Below are 11,792 nucleotides of genomic sequence, written 5' to 3'. Positions count from 1 at the left end.
AATAACGCACAAAATTTACTCTGAAATTCATTAACATTATGCATGCAGTGATTTAAAAGAGGTAATATTCCATTTCTACCCCACTTAGCATTTTTGATAATGCTTCATTTTGTGCTCTTAAATTTGATGCCAGTTACAAAACTGTATATTGATCAATAACTTAATATAGGCAATAATTCATAAGCTATGTTTTTGTTCACACACTTTTTCCAGAAGAATTCAAGAAGAGAAAAATAAGCCTCGATCTAACTTTATATATAAATTGTTCTTGGTCACTGAATTTTTCTTACATCTGGTCTTACGAAAAATAAAAATATTGAAATTTACTTAATAAATTCACATTCAATAAACATGATCTGAATTCTAAATAAAATGAAGAATAAATTTGAATAAAATTTTATATACTAATTATATGATTTCAAAAATAACCACTAAAAATTAGATTTTTCAACAAATAAATGCCAAAATTTGCTTACCAAATGGAAGAAATTTGATTGTAATAAGCTGTCTAAAGTAATCAGATTTTTAAATTAAAAACATTAATGTCATTTTCACTACAAAACACCACCACATTTCTGACTGTTACTACTAACATTAATAGTTTCATTAAAACAGAGGGAAGGAAATATTCATATTAGAATCAGACAAAAACTAATATTTTAAATAAAAATAATAATTATTATTATTGAAATGAAATTATAATTACTTTGCAAATACTTCCCAGATAATGTATAAACTGTTTTGAATCCAGAAAAAAAATAATATATTGATGAACTTCACAATATTGATTGTCACATGTATAAATATTTTAAATTATTATTTCACTGTTAATTTTTGTTTTATATATATAATATATATATATATAGTTATAATGCATTTTATATATATATATATATATATATATATACTATGTTTAAAATAAAAAATAATAAAAATATAATCACCAGTTTGATGGATGATATCAATCAAGATTATTTTCATATTAAATAAATTTGCTAATCTTGAAAAAATTAATATAATACAAACAAAATTATTATTATTATTAAACACTTTAAATTCTTTCAATTATCTCAAATAACCAACATAACAATTAACAATGATATTAAATCACTCCTACAATGATGAATATTTAACAAATATTTCTTTGTTTAATATATATATGATATGATATATATATATATATATTGTACATTTTTTTTATATTACTACCTGAGTATTTCACTTGTTAAAATTTAATTATTTTCCTGAGCATACTGAATGTGGAAAAAATATATCAATATTTGACAGGAAAAGTAATTCTGTAAATTCTATAACTTTTTAATTATCTTAGATTCCTTGTTGACATATTCCATATTTCTGAATATTTTCACTAAATTTCAATATAGGAGGAGGAGGAGGAGGAGGAGATGATTCACTCAACACAGACTAGCTAGGAACATCCACTCTGTAAATAGAAAAAAGAAAGTATTTTAAATATCACATGTTTAATATTAGAATACAGCTTAATTCAATTCAGAAATCAAAGATATGATTTAACTAATTGTTGATTTAATTTGCAAATTAATAGAATATAGGAATATTTGTGGGAAAACAGGTTCATTGAATAAATTCAAAATACTTCAAGTTGAGGCAAGGCATTTAATTGTTAAAATGTTCAATAAATCACAAATATATGAAATAAAATAGTTTACATAATAAAACAATACATGACTAGCTGTAATTTTTATTTTAAGAGGACATTAATGAATCAGCTTATATATATAATATATATATATATATATATATATATATATATATGTCGCAGGGATATGATAAAAGTGGGGAATTAGTCAAATCCCTAAGGGAGATGATCAATTTACTGAAGATGTTAAAATAAAGGTTCGATATTGACATTTCCCTAATTAAATGAAATGATTTGATCAAATCTCTAAACTGGTTTCGTGAAATGACAAAAAACTAATCAACAAAGTAAGAAGTACTTATATGAAAAGATAGAGATAACACCAAGTTTATTTATTTTTATTGAAACACGTTGTAGATTTGTGGCACCTGGAGTTACAGAGGACGTTATTTTTTTTACAGGCACATTTATTTGTTTTGCATTGTACCTTGGATTTTTCACAGGAACATTTCTTAAACCCTTGACCTCCGAATAAAGATAATTTTCCAGCAATTTCTCGCAAACTTAGCTTTATCGGTGGGATGGTTTCAGTAAATGTGGTTGTAGCTATTTGAAGAGCATTTCTAGGAAGCCAATATTATAATGCCAGCTTGAAGTACCAATTTGGTATAAACCATTTTTTTTTATCTAATACTATCCCCATAATATTATTTCCATCTAATGGACCTCTATCTACTTTAGGTACATCAATCAAAACTGAAATTCACTAACAAGTCCTTAAATTTCTTCAATGAAAAATCTTCCATATTTTCAGCTGATATTTTTAGGTATTTTGCGGCATGTTCTCTTTCATCTATAATTTTCTTTTCGGCATAAGTAGCATAAAATTTTCAATCCATATACTTCTTCTCCTACACTATTTCCACATATTGCATGTTTATTTTATCTTTTCACTTTTCACTAGTATAGGTATTTGATCAAATTGCTTATTTTTTTAGGGAAATAACTCTATAGAATTGTCATTTTAACATCTTCAGTAAATTGATCATCTCCCTTGGGAATTTGACCAAATCCCCACTTTTATCATATCCCTGCAACATATACATATACATACTAACCTACACTGCTCACTATATACACTCTAACTCAGACCCTGCCAACTTGGACATATGTTTTTGAAAAACTGCACAGTAATTCAGTAATTTTAAATTTCTTCACAATATAAAAATTTTAATTAACAAATGTTTTCAATATCCAGAAGTCATTGAGATACCATACAATACATTACTGTAGCTGGATAAGTTACTAAAGATATTGCTGCATACTATACTGTCAGGAAATTTTGTGAGCTGATTTCCTGTAATAATAATAAATTCTTGTAATAATAAATTCAGCAGTATAACCTACTAACGATCAGTAAAACTTGTGTAGAGTTGATTGTAGTAAATTACTGTACTCCATATCCACTTCATTTCAATGTTGTCAAAGAAAACACCCCACCAACTTGACTTTCATAAAACTCAGTATAACCTTCACTCCCTATTGCACCCACTAATTTGATTAATGTAATTCTAAAAGATAGTATTAAACAAAAATTATATTCATTATGAATTTCCTTTTAAAAATGTTATTGAAAAAACTTCATTAGTGAAACAAGAAATAAATTTAAAATATATTCATATCTTATATTCCATTAATTATTATTTTACTAAAGTCAATGATTCAACAACAGTCTCTATTAATAAAATCACAAAATTCTTAAAGAATTCTGATGGAAGTTGACTATAGGGAGAATTAAAAAAAAATACTCTGACTCCAGCAGTAGCCTACAAGTAAAGGTCTGTTGCAAGTTGTGTGCTTCAGTGTTTGTAGACATTTTTTTTTTTTCAAAAAAAGAATAGTCTATTTCATCAGTATGATAGTTAAGATGAAAATTCTTGAACCAGTTTGAGAAAATACCTTACATTTAGGAACTGAAACTCTTGCTACTCATGTTAATTGGTTATGTAGTGAAACAAGACCATTGAATTTATTGAAATCATTGATTTAAAATCTTACTGCTAATGAACTTCAGTGCACTTTCCTTTTTACATTGTATTGTAAAATTACTTTTGCCATTCAAAAGAATTACACTTTCAAAATCAGCCATTTCCAAATCAGAATAATGCATGACCTTGACAGATCAAAGGTAACAACTTAAAAAGCAGGTTCATTCAACAGACTCACAATGCTCTAATGTCTGCAAAACATTCTTTAGAAATGAATGCAAATGACTACAGATATCACAATACTGTCTTTAGAAATGATGAAATTCAATCTAGTAGTTGACTGGTTGACAAACTTTGACTTTAGGAAAAAGACAAATGTAAAGGTGCCAATAATGAGATGTTCCAAAAAATATTACAAGAAAACATCAGATATCTATGTTCATACATTCATTCCATAAATTATATTATATAAATTGAAGTCATAATTTAAATTTAATTTTTTTAAATAGTTTACATTAATTTTACTTAATGTCAAACTTTAAGCAAGCTTTAAATAAATAATAGAAGAACTAGAAAATATAGAATTTTTTGTTTTTAAATAATTTAAATTTAAAATATTTTAAATCTGAAACAGAAAATTAAGCATTAACTTAACTGGAAATTATATTTACTAATAAATTAGGTCATACAATTCCAGCAAACTATTTCTATTTGCAAATACTTTTAACCTTATTTAAAGGCAATCTTCATCAAGAAAGACTCAAAACATTTAACCATGTATAAACATCCCAAAGCCTGATATTTTAGTAATATGCCAAATGACTGCCAGGTTAAATCTGGCTACTTCACCACTATTATTTTTAATTAAGTTATAAATAATTTGGTATCAGAGGCATTAGACACTGTCTCTTATTAAATTTAATAATTATAATTAATTCAATATTTTAATAAATAATTTAGAATATTGTGGAAGAAAAGAATTAGCCTGGAGCAGAACTCAAACCTGCAACTCCTGCTTATACCATGCAGATGCATTGTCAGTTATACCACCAGATATCTGTGCCAATCTCCCTTTCCAGACATATTTAATTTTGATATAATAATTCTATTTGTGGCCAATGTCATTAGTTGACTGAGTGAAGACCAACAGGGATCCAAAACAAGAGAATAAAGAAAGATCAACTCATACCAACATTATTAGTTACAATCAAATACTCAAAAACATATTTAGAGAAATTGCCAATCAACTAGCAATGACATCAGTTACAAATGAAACCCTAACATATACCAATTGTTAAAGAATGACAAGACTCAACAATGCCTCCTCCAAAATCCCAGGGGTATATAAGATTCTGTACTTATCAACCAATTTGAGACCATAAGTAAATATGTAAGAGCAACAACCAGGTAGAACACAAATGAATCATCAATAAGGTCATATAAGCTATTACATTGGTAACATATGTAACAACTCCAGGGATACAAGGCAACCTACAAGCATCCAGGATAACCAGACCAGCCAGAAAACCAGAAGAACTGAGGAGGTTGAAACAACTTGAAATATATTTATTCTCAAGAAACAATGGGTATATTAATTTTAATAATATAAATTATATCAAAATGCATGGAAGGCAGTATATAAAATTTGTTAATGTTTAAGTGGATGATGAAATTACAAGTGCACAGACTAGAATTAGTATGTATAGAAGGCTATTAATGTAAAGACTGTATTAAGAAGTTATCTATATATTTTTATTTATGTTTATATGTATTAATTTGGTTTTTGGATATTTTTTTGGTTTTCTAAGAATGTTAAAAATGTTACGGTTAGAATTTCAAAGTGTAAAAAATTTTAAACAGTTCTAAAATTAGAACAATGTAATATATGATAAATTCAAATTGTGTAGAGGTTAAATGTTTTGAGTCTTTCTTGCCTAAAGATAATCTTTAAATAAGGTTGAAAGTGTTTGCAAACAAAAGTAGTTTGCTGGATTTGTAAGGTGTAATTTATTAATAGAAACAAAAATGATAAAAGAAAAATCTGTAAAAAAACAAATTAAGTTCAGTATGTTTATATTAATAAATTTTTAAATTAAACTTTAACATAACACACATCTTTTTAAACAAAAAGATCTATTAATTGATATAGCACAAGATTATTAGATAAAGAATATAATCTGCTAAGAACAGTTTGTAAAGTTATTTTCCACAAAAATTCAGTAAGAATGAACAAACTAAATACTAATACACAATTATAATATTTATAAATTAAAATTATATAAAAAGATTTAAAAAAATAAATAAACAATCTAATAAATTGCAAAATGTCATTTTATCAAACATTTTATCCTCAATTACAGAATATAACTTAATACAAATATCTTAAACTTAAATTGCAGAAAAATGCTAAGAAAAAAAAAAGAGAATATATGAGAATTAAGATTACTTGCCAAATTCATTTATATCATGTGTTTAGAAACAAATTACAGTATCATACCAAATGTATAACTTCCAGAAATTCAGCTATTTTTGAATTTGGTGGGCTGTAATATAGTTGTAGGTCACCACATGGTTACTTTGTTTTAATTTCTGTGGTATATGTATCACATGATGTCAGTTTCATGTGACTGCTGGCATATGGCAAACAGTTCTGTTCTTTACTTTCTACACACAACAATTTAGACAACTAAATCATAATGACAGACTTTTTCATTAAACATATGCAGAGATTTTTCAAAGAATCACCTCCCTAAGACTAACTGCCTAAGTTTTGTCTTATATAGTCTGTTTTAATCATGAGACAAAGAACAATTTGTTCGAAACACTTTAATCACACTTGTTATAGCAGCAATGCATTTCGGGATTGAATTGTATTGCTGCTACAAGTGTGATTAAAGTGTTTTGAACAAATTGTTCTTTGTCGCCTAATTAAAACAGATTATTTAAGACAAAACTTAGATGATTAGTCTTAGAGAGGTGATTCTTTGAAAAATGCCTGCATACATCTGTACTTTCTATTGTTTATTTTATATTTTAAGTATACATTTAGTCTGTGTCTCGAGGACTATTAAGTCCAGAAATCTGGACCACTTCCTATCCCAAGCATGCCAGATATTTGGTCTGATACTGTATGCTTTTTACTGGGGACTGCAAACATTGAAGAGTAAAACTAATGTGCATGCAAAGTAATTTACATGTAAATTAAAAATTCTTTTATACAGTATCCGAAATTCTTGTTTTAAACATTCCACTTAAGAATTTAGTCTATCTAGAACAGTTTAGAACAGTGATTCCCAATGGGGGTATGATGTATTTGGTAGTTTAGAGGTATACAAAAAAAAAAAAATGAAAAAATTAATAATGGATGTATAGGCCTAGTAAAAATATTTGGATCTGCCTTTGGCGATGTTGCTTTTCAATTTAAAAAAAACCTTTTTTTTACATGTAATTGTGCATTGCTGTATAATTAACCAAGCTGGCACTGTTTGAGTAACACATGAAATAAAACTTAGGAAAATGGGCTGCCAAGGGGTATGCAAGTCAAAAAAGATTGAAAACTGCTGGCTGGCTTAGAACAATGCAATATCTTTGCATAATTACATAAGTTAAGAATAAATCATAAATTACAACATACAAAAAATTATTATTATTTTTGGAATGGTTTCTCAGAAAAATAAAGATCCCAGACTTAAAATATTTACAGAAACAAGTTTCTGAATAAGGTTATTATAATACACATATACAAACTTGATATTTGACATCAAAATGTTTATATATTAGGGAGACTGGGGCAACTTTGTCAATCAAATTTTCTTTGAAACAAAATAAAAAGAGACTCTCTTTAGAGGCTACACAGTTGAGTTTTGATGATGGCTTGTTCAGTGTGGTGTCTGTGTTGTTCTCAGACAAGCATAGTTGAAATATCAAATAAGTTGTCTGTTTCATTCAATTTTATATAATATTTTGCTTCCATTTATATGGAATTGGCATGTTTTGTTATAATTCCATAATAACAAAAGTTGCTTTTCCTGTTAGAAGGATAAAACATTAACTTATTTACGTGACTAGATCATGGCTTAGTATCCTATTCTCAGGGTTCCACTTAATGTTTCTAAATAGTCACTATTAGGGCATCTTCGGCAGCATTGCCTATCTTAAACAATTTGCTGTTAAGCATATTTCATTTCTACTGTTTATTTGAGTTCACTAATTCATTTTACTTTATATTGCTTTTAACTTGTATTAGAATGTTTTCATTTATTATCTGTTTCATTTTTTTCGTAATTAATTTTTTTTTACATTTTCTTTACTTAAATATGCCTTTGATCTTGTATTTCGTTGTTATAATATTAAATAGGTCTTTGGAAGAGTATTTCTTTGTTTTAATAGTGAATTCCAATGTATACATTGTTAATAACACAAATTTATATACCTCCCTATCTTGCTCTATTACTGTTGCCGAAGTTGCCCCTGGTATGGGGGTAACTTTGGCAATCGCTATCTCTTTATAAAGTTCTTATTATTATGATTATTTTTATTTCCAAACTGATTTTAACCAGTTCTATGGTAAGGTTACATTCTGGTAGACAATAAACAATGCTTTTATTTCAGTTTACAGCAGTATTTATTATACAAAATTTAACTTATTCTTAACATGCCAAAGTTGCTCTGGTCTCCCCTATATGCAAATAATTACAGATTAAGAATATTACTATTCAGAAATAATTATTTCACTAAACAAATAAATAAATTATTAAATAAGAAATTCAAAGATTAATGCTTTATTTGAATTATTTGTTTTCATTTATTACTTCTGTAACAATATTAAAAATATTGTACATAGAAACATAATATTTGAAAATTATTTAAAGAAGAATGCTTTAAATAAACTTCAATCAGTTTATATCCTAGTCTGGTTATGTGAACTAATATTGAAAATTAACTGTTAGGAACCGTTATTTGAATGTCAAGTCAAACTATATAATGTGTTTCCAATTTAACAGTTAAAACTAAATTATTGAAACAAAACATATAATTTAAATAATGTTTTTAATATTTAATTAATATGTTTACACAACAATAATTTTGTAATTATCATTTTTCCACTAACGTTCCATTATAAAGATTCGTCCAGTCTTGATTTGAATGATGATAAAACAACATTTATTTTAACATTGAAACAAAATATTTGTTCAATCAATTCAGCAATCGATACAAATTGGTTTTATCTGTATAATAATAAATTATAAATATTTTTCGTTGTCCTTCTTGAATAGATAAACTGTTTTTCACATATCTTCGAATAATCTGCAAGATATTAAAAACATGATTAAAAACAATTAAAATTTAAAGAAAAAAACTATATATATGTATATTAGTTTGACAATTAAATATTTTAAAATCTAATTAACTCAAGTAAGAGTGAATCAATAAATGATTTTATACATATATACAGAATTTAATAACATAATTAAATATTCATTTATAATCAATATTCAAATACAATTATCCTGATTATCCAAAGTAATATGGACTGATGCAACCTTCGATAACTGAAACTCAGATAAAATGAATGGCCATGGCAATTTTGAATTAAAAATTACAAATATAAAAGACTTACACAGTAGCATTTTTAAACCTCTTGTTATACATTAGTGAATTTAATCATTATAATAAATGTAAAAATTGTTCTTATATGAGTAAATAAAAATGTGTATTATTGTAGTTACATTTTAATATGAATGATTTGTTTTATACGAAAGCTAAGTGATAAAAGGTACCTAAAACAAATCATTTTGGTGTATTCACATATAGGTTTGCTTTGGATAACGTGAAACCTCGGTTAATCAGGGCTTGGATAATCAGAGTTCTAATTTAACTTCAGAGAGATCTAAAAATTCTTGATTTAAAAAATTCAGAAATAAAACAGAAAATTTCTTTTAAGAAACAATAAATTTCAAAATGTACTTTCTCAAAATATTTCTCATACTTAATCTTATCATTTTCTTTTCCTCTCAGATTGAGATTTATCTTTTATTCAAAATGTTGATGAGCTTTTTTTTGTGATAATCTTAATATTGTAACATGCTTTATTGGATGCTTATAATCAGCATTTTTCGTTTTCATTTTAAATTTTATTATTTATTTATTTTTAAAATTAATAAATCAAAATTTTCCAAAATTATTATTAAAATAAAATCTGATATAAAAAAATTGTTTATAAACAACATCAGGATTTATTGATTCACAATCTTAATTTCTGTTAATTTTTTCATTAAAAACAAATTTAAAAATATTTGTTTAAAAAATTTATTCTCTTACCAAAAAAAATATTATAAAATGACATCTTCTTATAATAAAACTTATTTTTCATTTCTTTATCATATATTTATATATAAAATATTTAATCCTGAAAATACATAATGCATTGAATTCAATTAACTATTGCTATATTAAGAATAAAGACATATTGTTTAAGATCTTTTATCTTTTATGTATTTATCTTTTAATTTTTTTAATTATTATTAATTTATTCTTAAAATACAATACTTTGAAATAAAAACAGAGCAATTTCTTGTAACTCACTGAAATTTGTAAATAATACATGCTAACAACTTTCAATGAAAATTTTTAAACAGAAATATTGCTGAAATTAAAGTTATTAAATTTAAGAAAAATAATAATGTCAAATATTCAGTGAACTGTTTCATTTCGATAGAATTTTTCTTCTATCAAACAAATGTTTTTTTGAGGAAAAAATAATAGTAATAAATTTAGCATAATATAAAATTTAATTAAACAATGAAATGAAAATTAGTTGAAGTCATCACAATGATCATAGAAACATTTCATTTAAATTATACAACTATTACAGAAAAATAAAATTTCTTGGAACATTTGCTTTTGAATAGATAATGAAAAAGTTTTTTATCAATCAAGTATTTTAATATATTGTCTGCAATTCAATTTTATTATGACGGATCATAATTATAATTAATATACTTCAGCAAATATTGTTAAATACAGTGTGTTTCCAAAAAATGGGTAAAACTTTAAAGGATGGAAGAACATACTAAAACATTTCTTGACATACAATGCATGGTTGAATGTGAAATGTTAAGGCACAAACACAGAACATGGGAAAGGAATTTTTAACAATGGATAATTACAAAAATTGCTCAAAAGAGCAACCATCAACCATAATGCATGCTTCACAGCATTGACAGAGTGAATTGTGATGGAAAAGATATGAGGTTTTCCAATTGGGAACTGGCCTGTTGAGAAAATGCTTGTGTACGGTACATTTGTTGTACATCCATAACATTGCCATTGGCAGCTCTATACATGAAATGGCCTTCTTGGCACTGAAATAACAATACTTCTCTTCCAGCATCAAGGTTGTGAATGACCGTATGTATGAAAAATGTGCTTTATACACTCGCTGGAAAGTGACCACTATCAGTTTTGCTGTTCCAATTAAACCATGCATTCTCTGATGAGAAATGTTTGTTTTGGTATGTTCTCTCATCTCTTAAAGTTTTGCCTCTTTTTGAAACATCCTGTATATTTAATATGAAGTATACAGTGGGTGATCGATTAACAAACAGTTCAGACTGCAAACAAATCAAACAACAAACTCTTTCATGAAAGATTTTTATGCTCGAACAACAAATGCATGTTCAGATAACGAACACCTGACACAACAAACACAAGAAACGACGCTGCATTTAAGATTTGTAAAACTATATTTTAATGGCATCTATACATGGTTTATGGAACAAGACTTTCACAGTTGTATACATAACCTTTGTTGCACTAGTTAATTTCTGTTCTCTAAATTATTGTAAGTAATTTTTCAACTTTCTTTTTAAAAACTGATAATATTATGGGGTCTAAAAAGAGTGGAGTGTCAAGAACTGTGTTCACTGTAGAAATTAAGTAAGAGATAATATCCAAGGTAGAGAGTGGGCAGATGTCTGATATTGTAGGCAGATGAGTTCAACAGGTCTACAGTAGATACAATCTTAGCTAAGAAAGATGTAATTAAAAATCTCAAGCAGATAAAGGAGTAACAAAAGTCACATCTGAGAAACTATGATGTGCCATCCACGAAGAAATGGAGATTGATTTTTGTTTGTAAATGTAAATAAAACATAGTAAGAACGTATAAAATTTTAAATTTA

The 11,792-nt window shown here is 26.2% G+C and overlaps 1 protein-coding gene across 1 annotated transcript in view; it reads right to left on the bottom strand.

Annotated features, from left to right (window-relative positions):
* Positions 1–900: 900 nt before the first annotated feature.
* Positions 901–11,792, bottom strand: part of LOC136971179 (uncharacterized) — a 56,778-nt gene continuing 45,886 nt past the window's right edge. The window contains exon 6 of the mRNA XM_067265655.1: positions 901–1,444. Coding sequence (XP_067121756.1) covers positions 1,430–1,444 — 15 coding nt within the window. The 3' untranslated portion in view covers positions 901–1,429. The remainder of the gene's footprint in view (positions 1,445–11,792) is intronic.

Source organism: Centruroides vittatus, unplaced genomic scaffold (assembly GCF_030686945.1).
Source record: "Centruroides vittatus isolate TY-2023 unplaced genomic scaffold, ASM3068694v2 contig_2349, whole genome shotgun sequence".
Lineage (NCBI taxonomy): Eukaryota > Metazoa > Arthropoda > Arachnida > Scorpiones > Buthidae > Centruroides > Centruroides vittatus.
Note: the sequence above shows the minus strand (reverse complement) of the source record. Positions and strands in the feature narration are given on the sequence as shown.